Source organism: Trachemys scripta, chromosome 4, assembly GCF_013100865.1.
Source record: "Trachemys scripta elegans isolate TJP31775 chromosome 4, CAS_Tse_1.0, whole genome shotgun sequence".
NCBI classification, from domain to species: Eukaryota; Metazoa; Chordata; order Testudines; family Emydidae; genus Trachemys; species Trachemys scripta.
This window is the reverse complement of record NC_048301.1, coordinates 101,288,452-101,303,910: the sequence shown is the minus strand read 5'-3', so window position 1 is coordinate 101,303,910 and position 15,459 is coordinate 101,288,452. Positions and strand designations below refer to the sequence as shown.

The 15,459-nt window shown below is 48.2% G+C and overlaps 1 protein-coding gene across 1 annotated transcript in view; it reads left to right on the top strand.

Annotated features, from left to right (window-relative positions):
- The window catches only part of PDE3B (phosphodiesterase 3B), a 287,524-nt gene that overhangs the window by 246,461 nt on the left and 25,604 nt on the right, over positions 1-15,459 (top strand). Inside the window, exon 11 of the mRNA XM_034770132.1 lies at positions 571-684. Within this exon, the coding sequence (XP_034626023.1) occupies positions 571-684 (114 nt within the window). The remainder of the gene's footprint in view (positions 1-570; positions 685-15,459) is intronic.

Genomic DNA, 15,459 nt, shown 5'->3' with positions numbered 1-15,459 from the left:
TCCATTGTTTCTATTTTTCATCCTTTTTATATTTCCTGCTTTTGGTAATATTTGTCCATAGCTTTAAAGTTGTTTAAATATAGATCATTGTTCTGATGAATTTTATTTAATATTGTGATATTCATGGATTAATGTATATTTAAATTCAAATGGTAGTTTTAAAAAATATAAAAATTGTAAATGTGAAGCATGGCCTCTTTCCTTTATGTAGGCCTGGATCCTTAAAATATTAATGTTCAATTATTATTTTGACATGCTGCCAAAATTGTCCTCGGGAATGCAAGCAAGAGAAGGGAAATGACAATTTGACAGTTTATAACTCAGCCAGATCTGAATGGAAGATAATGGAAGAAGCAAAAGGAATTTCTGTAGAGCTTTGTCCTTACCAAATTTCAAAGGCCTGCTACAAACAATGGAGATGCTAGTTTCTCCCACCCCCCCCAAAAAAAGTCACAAGAATCTTTTATAATGGAAACTATTAAGCAACCTAAATATGGGAGCTGCTCCCATAATACTTAGAGAAAACAATAGAAAGAACTTGTAGTTCCTGAATACTTTGTTAATTTTTAGATCACAATCGTGTACATGCCACAGATGTTCTTCATGCAGTATGGTATCTCACGACACGGCCCATTCCTGGGTTTCAGCAAATTCACAGTGATCATATAATGGAAAGTAACCTGGGTATGTATCAATATTAATTTTTATTTTTCTATCTTCAGTAAATTTTTCAGAATATTTTAATCAAATTAGAATAATTACCATGGATAAATTGAACAGTAATCTGAAAAAAAAATGCATAGTTCTTAAATATTTTAAAGTTGAAAGATAAGACAATAGTAATATATGCCATTTGCAAGCAGTATGTACCTGATTTTAGGATAATTAATTGATTGAATAGTTGCTGATATGCTTGGCTCTTGAGCTAAGAATACTGTTTCACTGAGATAAGTTTCTTTTTCTGAATGAGACCTATATCTTCTGCTGCAGTCAGCATGTTTCTGGTAATTGAAATACATTAGGCTAATATTTCTTTCTTTAATTAGTAAATTAAACATCTCAAACTAAAAATACCTAAGATTAAACTATTTAACATAAATGTAGCTCTGCTTAATGGTTCCAATGTAAAAATAAGATTGTCCTGAACAACCGAGGGTCTTATTTTACTTAGTATATACAGATATTTATCTTTTCAATGGAGGCCAGGAAGAATCAGGGATGGTAAATCCAGAATTTGAAGTACTTTTGTTTTTCTAAATATGTTTGGCAAGTCCAAATAATCCTTTTTTACTGTGTGTTTTTTAAGCCAATTTTTTATTGTACTTGTTTAAAGAAAAAAACCTCAGTGGCAACACTCCTGGAGAAGTCCTACATCATAATAACGAAACTAATAATGGCTGGTTCTTCATAATAGATCTCAAAGGGTCTTTACAATCTTTTAATGTATTTTTCCCTTACAACATCTCTGTAAGGTAGAGAAGCACTGTTATTCCCATTAGAGATGCTAAGTGACTTACCAAGAATCACATAGGCAGAACAGAGAATTGAACTTAGGTTTCCCATTTCCTAAGCAAGGGCCTTAACCTTTGGACCATCCATCCTGCAAGTACAGTGGAGTAAAATGCATCTGTAATCATAGGTTTATAGTATACAAGTTATAAACAAGTGTGTGAAAAAGTCAGATTAATAAAAGTACTATTATATTCTCTTAGGATTGTGTGATCACATTCAAACACTGAATATTTATCAGATCCAGCAGATCTTTGAAAAACTTCTTGAATGTGCCATTGCAATACTGTCTGCATAAGCCAACCAGTGTAAATGTCTATAGAATGGGAAAGTGGTGATTTTTTTTTGGTATGTTATGTGTATTGAATGGAATAAACATAGAGATATCTAATATTTAAATATAGTGCAACTTTGCTTCTAAGTATCTAAATCCATAGAATACGCTTGGTAAGGTGCCAGATATGTGTGTTTTACAAAGTGCTGAAATATAAAGTTGCTTTTGTGAAACTTGAGAAAAGGATATTGCCCACAGATTTTTATAGTTGCACTCATACCTAGTGCGGAGATAAAGGAAGAAGGAGGCACGCGTCAGGACCCTGCGTGATTGCTACTTCCCACCACCCAACACAGATGTAATGAGGTTGAGTAGTGCCCGTATAAGAAAAATTAAAACTACTGATTATTCCTCAAAAAAGGTTTTTAATGACTTTTGACTATAAAGGCAACACAGACAAAATAAGAAAAGCAAGAATAAAGACCAACACTGAATAAGGATTAATATAAATGGCAAGTTATACTGAAGACAAGCACAAGTACATGTAAAGTTATTATTCATCAGCTACTTACTACTATTCTTAACACTATAGTATCGATACAGACTTGAGATCAATTCAGCTCGAGCAACCAGACTTCTTTACTCCATAAACTTAGCCTGCATTTGTCTGAAAATACGTTACCCTTCAGTCAGCCGTTTTCCGCTCTGGCCAGGTACAGACGGTCGAGAAGTGCACGCCCCTTCAGCTCATGGGATGTGGGTCGAGTTTCCTTTATGACCGAAACACACACACAGTCCCATGCCTTGATACTTTTTATCTGATCTGTCGGCCATGTCTTAAAACAGACCAACCAATAGGGTCAGCCAAATCTTTAATGTGGTTAGCGTTGTTGCTTTGACGTATAATTTATGCTTATTTCCTTGTAGCCAATTGTTTTAAATGTGGGTTAGACAAGCTGTGCCCGAGGCACAACTTATCTCGCTTTATAGGAGTCAAAATACTGTGTTATCTGGTTGCAGTGCTTTTTGACTACAATTCATAGCTTACTTCTGCAAAGTTTGCCCTTTTTACCTCTGCAAAGCGTGCCCTTTTTACCTTTGAAAAGCGGAAGTTTGAAGCCTAATATTGACAATACCTTTGTTCATTTTAAGCTTGGCAATACTTCTGTTCACAGATTAATCACACCTAGATGTACAGAGTAGTATCCTGGCCTGTTTGAAGTCAGTAGTTGTTTTGCCATTGACTTCAACAGGACCAGAATTTCATCCAGAAACATGAAAGCCAAAAGGGACCTTGTGATGATCTAATCTAACTCCCTTTGGAACAGCCAACCCCCACTTCCTGGCAAACATCTGGCTCCTGTTTCATGGGATTGTAGCCAGGACTTTCTGGAGAAAGATAGAAAATGGCAAAAATATCTTCCCTCCCCCAAAGTAAAAAGGATAAAATTATTGTTTTACTGCCGGCAAGAACAACATGCTCGCGGACTGCCTGAGCAGGGTTTTCTCCCAACAGCATGAGTGGTCCCTGCACAGGGAGGTGGCCAGGTGGATCTTCCTACAGTGTGGTACTCCCCAGGTAGACTTGTTCGCCACCGCCCAGAATCACCAGTGTCCCCAATCCCGCTCCAGAGCGGGAAGGGGCGAAAGGGCAATATCGGATGCGTTCCTGCTCCCATGGTTGGGGGCCCTGTTTTATACCTTCCCGCCCTTCCCTCTGATAGGCAGGGTCCTACAGAAGTTGAAGTCAGACGGGGCTCGGGTTATCCTCATAACCCCGGATTGGGCCCGTCAACATTAGTACGGGACCCTACTGCTTCTCTTAGTGGCCCCCCCTCGCAGGTTACCGCTCCGCCTGGACCTCCTCTCTCAAGAGGAAGGTCGTCTCCTCCATCCCAGCCTAGCCCCGCTCCACCTGACAGCGTGGCTGCTCCATGGTTGAATGAGGAGGAAGGGAGGTGTTCTGAGGATGTGAGACGGGTCCTGCTGGAAAGTAGGAAACCCTCCATGCGTCGAACCTACCTGGCCAAGTGGTATCGGTTCTCTAGGTGGGCGAGGGATAGAGGTTCCGCTCCCTCTTCCGCATTTATCCAGCTTGTCTTCGATTATCTCTTGTCCCTTAGGACCCAAGGGCTGGCGCCCTCCTCTATCAGGGTGCACCTGGCGGCCATTTTGGATTTCCACCCCCCGGTGCAGGGCCTGTCGGTGTTTTCACATCACATGACGTCCCGGTTTCTAAAAGGGTTAGATCGGGCATTCCCTTACGCCAGACCCCCTGTCCCACTCTGGGACCTAGACCTAGTCCTCTTCCGCCTCACAGGGCCTCCCTTCGAACCCTTGGCCACGTGTTTGTGGTCCCACTTGTCATGGAAGGTGGCTTTCTTAGTAGCTATCACCTCAGCCCGCCGGGTCTCCGAGCTCAGGGCCCTGACCTCTGAACCACCGTATACAGTCTTCCACAAGGACAAGGTTCAGCTCCGTCCTCACCCCGCCTTTTTGCCGAAGGTAGTCTTGGCTTTCCACATGGATCAGGATATTTTCCTCCCAGTCCTCTGTCTTAAGCCCCTTTTCTCCAATGAGGAACGCCGCCTGCACATGTTGGATGTGCACAGAGCGCTGGCTTTTTACCTGGACAGAACCAGGCCATTTAGGAAGTCCCCCCAGCTTTTTATCGCATCAGCCGAGTGCATGAGGGGACGACCGGTTTCCACCCAGCGGATTTCCCGCTGGAGTACCTCATGCATTCGCACCTGTTATGACCTGGCAGGGGTTCCCCCGCCTCCTATAGTAAAGGCTCATTCGACGAGAGCCCAGGCCTCGTTAGCGACTTATGTGGCTCATGTCCCTATTCAGGACATCTGCAGGGCTACTACGTGATCCTCTGTCCACACCTTCTCGTCGCACTATGCGATCGTCTCCCAAACGAGGGATGTCGCCGGGTTTGGTAGGGCGGTGCTCCGCCTGGGTAACCCTTAAAACTTTACACTTAAACTCCTACCCACCTCCATCAGGTATAGCTTGGAGTCACTTATTGTGGAATACACATGAGCAATCACTCGAAGAAGAAAGGACAGTTACCTGTTCCGTAACTGGCGTTCTTCGAGATGTGTTGCTCAGGTGTATTCCACATCCCACCCTCCTTCCCCTCTGTCGGAGTTGTCTGGCAAGAAGGAACTGAGGGTGGGGGGAGCACGCAGCCCCCTTTATGGCACGATATATCGGCGCCACTTCAGGGGTCACAGCGGTGCTCCCCCACTACGGATAGTGCTAAGGGAAAAACTTGCAGCACCAGTGCATGTGGCGAGCACACACACCTATAGTGGAATACACCTGAGCAACACATCTTGAAGAACGCCAGTTACGGAACAGGTAACTGTCCTTTCCACCTTTTATTATGAGGTGTTGAAAAGACACACATTATAGCATCTTATGTGAAACGATAGCAACTTAAGACAGGAAAAAATTGTGTGGAGAGTTCCATATCATACAGATTTCCCTCTTCTGGCTGAATGGGGGGAGGAATCCTCCTCTGCAGTATCTCACACTTCCCACAGAGGGCTCTCCATGCGTTTGGGGAGGCCAGGGAAGAGTGGACAGGTGGGGGAGGGGAGAATGTAGAAGTTGCATATTGTTCTCCTTTTGGGCTTGCTGAGTTTAGGGAGGAAAAGTAATACCCACCCCTACTGTGGTGATTTCTGTTTTAAGAGGGAGAAGTCCCAGGACTGCTGATGGCAGCAAGGTAGGGGGGGGGTGTGGGGAAAGAGGGATGTGGGGGACACATGCTGAGTGACTCAGTGCCAGTGGGGGAAATAGCCTCCTTGTGGATCTTCGGGATCTGTGGAGTTTGGTCCAGACCTGCATCTGTTCACCATGCTGGCAAACTCCCCCTCACAATGAAACCGGTTTTGAGGTGGTAAGTTAGTGGGTATACCTACATAGAAAAAGCTGAACATGGGCTAGCCTACCAGAGCCATCTTGAATCCAGCTGGTACAGGTAACAAAGCATTGAAGAACACAGCACAGCATGGGCTTCAGCGTGGGCTAGTAAGCAGAATACATACATAGGGTCTATGCTGGGCTGGTACTGCCATCATTGAATTCTGGGTGATTGAGGGTGCCCTGGTAAATAACATCCCAGAAGTCTGGCAAATGAACATCTGAAGAAGTCTGTGGAACCATAGGAACCTGTAGGTCAATATAAGATGATCAATATTACTGTTGCTTGATACTCTCTTATCTTCATGGCTACCATGGCAATCAGATTTAAAGAGGAAAGGCATAAGCCAGAAGATCAGTCAGAGGACTATCAGTGTATCTGCTCTCCAAGCATTGGTGTGATAGTGCCAGGAGCAGAACTTTGATAACTTTTTTCTTGAATCAGTTAATGAAGATGTTCAGGGAAGGGAGTAACCACTAGAGCTGGTCAGGAATTTTTGAGTCATTTTTCATTGAAAAATCTAATTCATGTAAACTGAAAACTGTTCATGAATCAGTGTCAGCTTCGACAAATCTCCCAACTTGAATTTTTTTTTCATAATTGTCAAAATGTCAAAACAAAAAATTCTGGTTTTCAAGTTTGAAATGACTTTTCATATAGAAAGTTAAGCTACCAAGAAAACAAAACATTTGAAAATTATCAAAACAAAATGTTTCAATTGATCCAAACTGAAAAGCTTTTCCCTTTTTAAAATTTAAAATGTTCAAGATTTTGACTCTTTGTCCCAATTAGGCACAGAAAGTTTTTGAACTCTCAAAAAATTCTAGAGACAGGAAAACAGTTTCCAGCCCAGCTTTAGTAACCACATCTTTGGTAACTCAATGAAAATCCTTTTATTTTTAGTTCTCCTGCATCTGCTTAGCGAAGTGAGCCTCATTGTTGTTTTTATCTTGGACACATGTGACCTTGACAGATCCTGACATTCCAGGAGTAGCAGATCATAATCTCTTACTTCATTATTTTAGGCCTTTATGCTGTGGCCACCTTGCCACCTGGCTTATGTTGTCATTTTCTGTGTGTGAAAGTGGCTTTTATCGTGTACTAATTTGAATCACTATTGGGCCGAGATTGGGTGCTCAAAATGTTCTCAGTTAAATTCTGCATCTTCTAGGATCTTTCTTTGAGCAACAGACCAAAACCAGTTCTTTGTCCAAAGCAGAGGTCCCAGACAAATGAGTTGTTGCAGTTGGATGGTGCAACATTTCTAATAACTGATCATGAAACAGTGATTCTCCAAGTCTTGCATAATCCTATGGGTCTGAAGAGCATATGTTTCAACAGAAGGTTGTCTTGGTAAAATGCTTTTCCCACCCTTGTTTGACAAGCCTCACTCTCTGTTTGAGTGCCACACTTCCAAGTTTCAACTTCAAGAGATAGCATTCCACATGTAATAAAAGTGCAAGAAATTCAGTCTAACTAGAATGACTGAACTGAACTTTATAAGTGGTTGTTAATGTTAGTCATGGCTGTACAGTGGAAATAGTGCTGTAATACTCGCTTTTAGGATCACAGGCATTTAGTGAAACACTACAAGTACTGATTCCAGCACACACAGGCAAGACAGAACTTCTGCTCAACCCTCCCCCACACCCCCCATATCAAATACAACAATATAATGACATAAAAGACATTGTAGCACTAAGATAAAGATAGAGAACCATCTACTAGTGGCGGTGCTGTCTGCACTAATCTGCCTGTACTATAACTTTTCCCATCTAGTTGAATAAGAATTTAAAGTGGTAACACCAAAGGAATCCAGGTGGTCTACCATCTTTGCAGTTTCTGTGTTGGTCTGCCTGCTCAAGTCTTTTATTCAGTCACGGAGACACCACTCGTAGTTGGATATTGATTATCAATGAATGCAAATAAATTAGGCCTATCCATTGTGGACATATTTTCTGTTGAAGACTGCAGTGTATTGAGGGCCTGAGGACACTCTGGATATTCTTTCTCCATAACATGTCTCCCATTACAAGCCACAAGAAACTGCTGGGGTACCACCAAATCCTCCTCTGGGAGGGTTGTTGAACACTGTGTTTGCCCTCCACTTTCTTTCAATGAATCTGTGCACCAGTTCTCAATGCACTACAAATGAGCAAGGATAGGTTTTTTAGTTTTTTAATTACCATGTAAAATTCCCTCAAAAAAGGTGTAAGTTTGGGATGTTTTTCCAGTTGGATAGCCATACCTTCTCTTCTTCCTGGATGGGGATGTAATTTTCCTTTTTTCTGGCATCTTGAGCCAAAAGCAAGCATGCCAGGGACATCTATTCTTCTGCCTTCTGAAATGCTGTCCTCAGATCACTGATATAAGACTCCACCATGTGTAGGCACAGGAAGCCTTGCTACTTCTTCAAGTCACAGGGAGGGATGGGTTTGCAGAGTCCAAAAATAATCTTACAAGGAGAGTAGCGGACAGTTTAATGTCAGCTGGTGGTATATGCAAAAATGACAAAAAGTATGTTTGTATCCCAGTCTCATTAGTCTTCACTGACTAAGATGCTAAGCATGAAATCAATGGTGCAGTTTACTCTCTCCACTCCCACATTATTCGCAGGGTGGGTGATACTGGTCCTCACCTTGGTTATCTGGAGTTGTTTGCAAACCTTGTGTAATAACCAGGATTCAAATTACTTACTTTGATCCCTGCTGATGCCACTTGGTTGGGCCAAACTGTAACATTGCATGTTTAATCAAGGCAGCTGTAACTGTCTGAGTCCTTTTATCCTTCAGTGGCTGTGCCACTCCATAATTTGCGAAGGTGTCATACACTACCAGCACATACTGATTTTCAACTGGTGTTTCTCATAGTGGGCCTTCAAGTCAATCTGTATGAACTCCCAGGGCTTACTAGGTTCGAACATTTCTACTAAAAGAGTGCATCTCCTTTCTGATGCTTTCCTTCCTTTCCAAATAAGGACAGGTAAGTACCCCATCCTTAACATCTGCAGCCATGCCTAGCCAAAAAAATCTATTGGCTACCCAGCTCAATGTCTCTTCATACACCAGGTGGCCTATTGCTTTGTTGTCATGAAGGCACTCCAGTACTGTTCTCTGAAAACTTGCTGACAAAACAATCCTATTATCTTCATACACCAGCATATTGGTATCCAGATCAATCTCCTGAACTGCATTGAGCTTCCCCAGTCTGTGTCTACTTTGGTAGATTTATTGGTGCACTGAACATAACTCAGGGTCCTTAGGCTGTTCTGGCAAGATGTCCTCACAAGATCAGGTTGAGTCTATTTTCACTGTTCTCACCCAGCTGAGAGCATACATAACCACATTTTGCTTTCCAGGTTTATGGTGAACTGTGAATGTGTATTCTGACAGTTTGTAAATCCTTCTCCACAAACATTGAGTTGTGCTTTGTAAGGAGCCACTACAGGGCACTGTGGTCTGTGTACACCATGAATTGCATACCTCATAAATAGGGATGATAGGCCTTGACATTCCAGTTCTGACACAGTAGCCAAAAACTCCCATTCTATAGTGGAATACTAGGTTTTCCTCTTGTTTAATTTGCAACCTCCAAAAGCCACTGGTCTGTGCCTACCAAGCTCATCAATTTGTTAAAGTGCAAATCTGACAGCAATCTCTGAGGCATCACAGGTTACTACAAATGCATGGAATGGATCTGGGAATTTAAGCACAACGTGATTTAGATGTCCATCCTGCTTTAGGGTATTACTCTGTCCAGACAAAGTCGCTCTTAGTCAGCTGATATAATGGCACTGCCTGCTCTGTGGTATTTTTTTACAGTACTATATTGTCTTCTGGCACTACCAGCTTTCCTGTCCTTATTTTGCTAACTGTTATAAATGTTGGATTTGTTATGTCTTCTGGATTGTGTCTTGGCTGCTGGGTTTTTCTCTTTCTTAACTGCTGGATCTTATTCTCCTTGCTGCTAGCTATCCCATCTCCTGACTATGTCCTGGGGCTTTTCCAGTGTTGTGAAGTTTCAGCCATTGGGAGAGTAGATTTGGAACTTACATTCTTCTTCGAGTGCTTGCTCATATCCATTCCATTAGGTGTGTGCGCGCCGCGTGCACGATCGTCGGAAGATTTTCTACCCTAGCAACACCGGCGGGTCGGCTGTGGAGCCCCCTAGAGTGGCGCCTTCATGGCGCTGAATATATACCCCAGCCGACCCGGCGCCCCCTCAGTTCCTTCTTACCGCCCCTGACGGTCGTTGGAACTGTGGAGCGCTGCTTAGCTGTTCTCCACTCTCCCTAGCTTAGTTAGTTATTTGCAGTTATAGTTATAGTTATAGTGTTTATAGTTAAATAGTTTTAAAAGTTGTTCTAGTTGTTCTAGTAGTTCAGGGGATTAAGGGGGTCGTCTCCCCCTTTCTCCCCCTGCCGCGGGGCCGGGCTCATGCCCAACGCTCCCGGCTTTAAGCAGTGCGCCTCCTGCGCTAAGCCTATGCCCACGAGCGACCCACACGACTCCTGTCTGAAGTGCCTGGGAGAGTCCCATCAAACAGATAAGTGCAAGATCTGTAAGGCCTTCAGACCAAGGACCAAGAAGGAGCGGGACTTTCGGCTCCGGCAACTCCTGATGGAGGCGGCACTTAGTCCGGACGCTCCATCTACAAGTCAGGCCCCGGCACCTAGCGCCTCGGTGCGCAGTGCCCCGGCGGCACCGGCTATGACGACCACGCGAGTGGCGTCGGACAAGCCTCCCCGGCACCGGACCTCGTCGGCACCGCAAGCACAGCAAGTGCCTCGGCGCCGGTCATTATCCCCGGGGCATAAAAAAGCCCATAAGATGGGGACCTCCGTGCCGAAGACGCCGGCTCCCCCAGTGCCGGGGGTAGAGCCGCGTCCGCCGGTGGAGCACCGGAAACAGGTGCCTCCAGCACCGTCGACTCCGGCTCCGAGGCCGTCGAGTCCGGTGCAGATAGCGTCTCCACCGAGGCCGGCGGTGATACAGTGCCTCCCGTCGACTCCAGAGACCTTCACGGCGGCGAGAGACTTAATAGCTCTCACGGAGCCGGCACCGCCTCAACCACCGGCACCGACGGCACCGTTGACTCGCCCGGTCCAGTCGAGGGGGAAACCTGCCTTGATGCGCCCTCCATCGCAAGGGCTGGAACCTCGGCACCGATCCAGGTCCCGAAGCAGGTCCCCACGCCGCTCGCAGTCCCGGCACCGAATATCGCCTCGGCACCGGTCGTACTCGCGGCCAAGATCTTCTTCGCGGCACCGCTCTACGTCTCGGCACCGCTATGATCGTCGGCACCGATCAACGTCGAGACGTAGTTCTCGGCACCGCTACGGTCGACGCTCGACGTCGAGAGGCCGCTCCCGGCACCGGGCATACTCCAGGTCCTCGTCGAGGTCCAGATCCGACTCCCGGCACCGACGAGGTCATCGGCACCGGTCGCGGTCCCGGCACCGATCGCCGGCACCGCGTAGAGATAGATCATCTCCGGACCGGCACCGTGCGGCACCGCAGCCCACGGGAATCGTCTCGACGCTCTCGGCACCGCCGTGGCCATCGAGATCGGTGTCCCACTCCTCGGAGGACCTCTCGAGATCGGCATATCCCCCTCAAGGGCAAGCCAAGGAACAGGACTTGGGCCATTGGCAAGAGATGACAGAGGACCATTCTCATGGCCCATCTCACTGGTCGTTTTGGACCCCGTGGGCGTACCACCAGGAGCAAGGGGCTCCAATACCCTCGACCTCTCGCTCGGGTCACTCCGTTAGAAGGGCCCCGGAGTCCACCATCTCTCGGCCTCCGCCAGGGGACATGGAGGCTTCCGTGTCCGCACCACCTGACGCCCTGGACCCAGGCGCAGGTGATGCTCCGGCCCAGGAACAGGGAGACCAGGACCAGCCCTTGGATCCTGTTCCACCGGAGGCATCTTCCTCTTCTTCTCCGGACGAGGCAGTGGCGGGCACATCGTGCACAAGCCCACCTCCAATAGATCTTCGGGCTCACCAGGATCTTCTGCGCAGGATGGCCCGTAATATGGACCTGCAGGCGGAGGAGGTAGTGGAGGTGCACGACCCGATCGTGAATATCCTCGGAGCGGATGCCCCATCGAGGGTAGCGTTACCCCTGATCCGCACGATACAAACCAATGCGGATACGATATGGCAAACTCCTGCCTCTATCCCACCCACGGCGAGAGGGGTGGAAAGGAAGTACTTTGTCCCGTCGAAGGACTACGGGTACTTGTATACCCACCCCCAACCGTGTTCACTGGTGGTGGCATCAGTGAACACACGAGAGCGCCACGGCCAGCAGGCTGCAGCGCCTAAATCAAAAGAGGCTAAGTGGCTCGATTTGTTTGGCCGTAAGGTTTACTCAGCCGGAGGGCTGCAACTTAGAGCGGCAAACCAACAGGCGCTACTGAGCCGCTACAATTTTAACTCCTGGAACTCTATGGGGAAGTTTAAGGAGTTGATTCCCCAAGAGTCCAGGGAAGAGTTTGGAGCCATGGTAGAGGAGGGTAAGAAGGTGGCTCGGACCTCCTTGCAGGCCTCCTTGGACATAGCAGACTCAGCTGCGAGGACCCTGGCTTCGGGTATCGCTATGCGAAGGATCTCCTGGCTTCAAGTTTCGGGTTTGCCTCCGGAGCTACAGCAAACCCTACAGGATCTGCCCTTTGAGGGACATGGATTGTTCTCGGACAAGACGGACTCTCGCCTGCAGAGCCTCAAGGACTCGAGAACAATCATGCGCTCCCTGGGGATGCATGTTGTGGGCCCTCAGCGCAGACCATTTAGGCCGCAGCCCCAGCGCTTCTACCCCCCCCCCCCCGCCTCGTCAGAGGCAAGACTCGGCCCGGAGGCGAGGGCGAGGTGGTAGAAGAAGGTGGACCGGCCCTCAACCCGGCCAGAACCAGGGGCCACCTAGACCACCTTCAGGGCCCAGGCAGAACTTTTGAAGGTGCGGTCGAGGACGGCACCCCAGTCATCCCCCAGGATCCAGCCCCCTCCTTTTGGGATCGTCTCTCCCACTTCCACCGTGCTTGGTCCCTTATAACTTCGGACCGTTGGGTCCTCCGCACGGTGGAGATGGGATACGCTATCCAGTTTTCTTCTATCCCCCCCTCCCACCCCCCTTCCCCGTCCCTCTTCAGGGACCCTTCTCACGAGCAACTTCTTATACAGGAGGTTTCTACGCTCCTGGCCATGGGGGCCATAGAGGAGGTTCCGATAGAGTTAAGGGGCAGGGGATTTTATTCCCGTTACTTCCTGATCCCCAAGTCCAAAGGAGGTCTGCGGCCCATCTTGGACTTGCGCGGACTCAACAAATTCGTAGTAAAGTTGAAGTTCCGCATGGTCTCTTTGGGGGCCATTATCCCTTCCCTCGATCCTGGAGACTGGTTTGCCGCCCTCGACATGAAAGACGCATACTTTCACATCGCAATTTACCCACCTCACAGACGCTTCCTGCGATTCGTGGTAAACGAGGTGCACTACCAATTTGCAGTCCTTCCCTTCGGCCTATCCTCAGCCCCAAGAGTGTTCACGAAATGTATGGCTGTCGTGGCAGCGTACCTTCGTCGGCAAGGGATACAGGTGTTCCCGTACCTAGACGACTGGCTGGTACGCGGTCACACCAAAGAGCAAGTTCAAGCTCACGTCCACATAATAGTGCACACATTCAACGAGTTTGGCATCCTACTCAACATGGACAAATCCACTCTAGAACCTACCCAGAGAATAGAATTCATCGGCGCAGTTCTAGACTCCAGACGTGCACAAGCCATCCTGCCAGACAACCGCTTTGGCACCATCACGAGCCTCATTCAAGGGCTCCAGGCCTTCCCAACTACCACGGTGAGGTCGTGCCTTACCCTGCTGGGTCACATGGCTTCCTGCACGTACGTAACCAGGCATGCCAGACTTCGGCTTCGCCCACTCCAGACCTGGGTGTCGTCAATATACCGCCCACATCGGGACAGCCTGAACATGGTGGTCACGGTCCCGATCTCGGTCCTGACCTCCCTCACCTGGTGGCTAGATCACAATGTGGTCTGCGAGGGGATGCCATTTCACGCCCCACAACCCTCTCTGCACCTGGTCACAGACGCTTCATCTCTGGGTTGGGGCGCCCATCTCAACGAACACCATACCCAGGGCCTGTGGACTGCACCCCAGCTAGCCCTGCACATCAATGTTCGGGAACTGATGGCGGTGCGCCTCGCGTGCCAGGCATTCCTCAATCTCCTACGTGGCCGCTGTGTGTTAGTTCTCATCGACAACACCACGGCCATGTTTTACATCAACAAGCAAGGAGGAGCACGTTCGTCAATTCTATGCCAAGAGGCCATTCGCCTGTGGGACTTCTGCATTGCCCACTCAATCCATCTCACGGCATCGTTCCTCCCTGGAGTCCAGAACACTCTAGCGGACCGACTCAGCAGGTCCTTCCAGACGCACGAGTGGTCTATCCGTCCGGACATCATACATTCCATCTTCCAGAAGTGGGGGTTTCCCCAGATAGACCTGTTTGCATCCCGAGACAACAGGAAGTGCCACGTGTTCTGCTTCCTACAAGGTCGAGCTCCGGGCTCCCTCTCGGATGCGTTTCTCCTTCCCTGGAAAGACCACCTGTTTTATGCCTTCCCTCCGTTTCCTTTGGTCCACAAGGTACTGCTCAAATTGCGCAGAGACCAGGCACAGGTAATTCTGGTCGCTCCAGCGTGGCCGAGACAACATTGGTACACCACACTGTTGGAACTCTCGGTTCAGACACCGATCCCGCTTCCGTTGTGTCCGGATCTCATCTCGCAGGACCACGGCCGGCTGCGTCACCCCGACCTGCAATCACTCCACCTCACGGCGTGGCTGCTCCATGGTTCACCCAGGCAGAGCAGCAATGCTCGCACTCTGTCCAACAGATTCTGCTGAGCAGTAGGAAGCCCTCAACACGCACCACGTATCTGGCCAAGTGGAAGCGGTTCTCCTGTTGGTGCGAACAACGAGCCACGTCCCCGTTGCAGGCACCCATTCCTCTCATTTTGGAATATCTCCTCGCCCTAAAACAGCAAGGGTTGGCGATATCTTCAATTAGAGTTCACCTGGCCGCTATATCGGCCTTTCACCCAGGGGAACTCGCGTCCTCGGTATTCTCTAACCCGATGGTCGTTAGATTCCTCAAGGGCTTAGACCGGACGTACCCACAACAGCGTCATCCCGTCCCGATGTGGGATCTCAATCTGGTTCTCTCCAAACTCACAGGTCCTCCGTTCGAGCCACTGGCCACCTGTTCTCTTCTGTACCTATCCTGGAAGACAGCCTTCCTCGTAGCCATCACCTCAGCAAGGCGCGTTTCTGAACTCAGGGCGCTTACCTCTGAGCCCCCTTACACAGTTTTTCATAAGGATAAAGTGCAGCTTCGTCCACATCCTGCCTTTCTCCCTAAGGTGGTTTCTACATTTCATATTAACCAGGACATATTTCTCCCGGTCTTTTATCCCAAACCACATGCCACTCGCCAGGATCAACGTTTGCATTCCCTGGACGTACGAAGGGCCCTGGCCTTCTATATTGACCGCACAAAGCACTTTAGAAAGACGACGCAACTCTTCGTTGCAGTGGCCGACCGAATGAAAGGCTCACCGGTCTCCTCACAACGCCTATCCTCCTGGATTACGTCTTGCATCCGGACTTGCTATGACCTGGCAGGTGTCTCAGCACCGCACCTCACCGCTCACT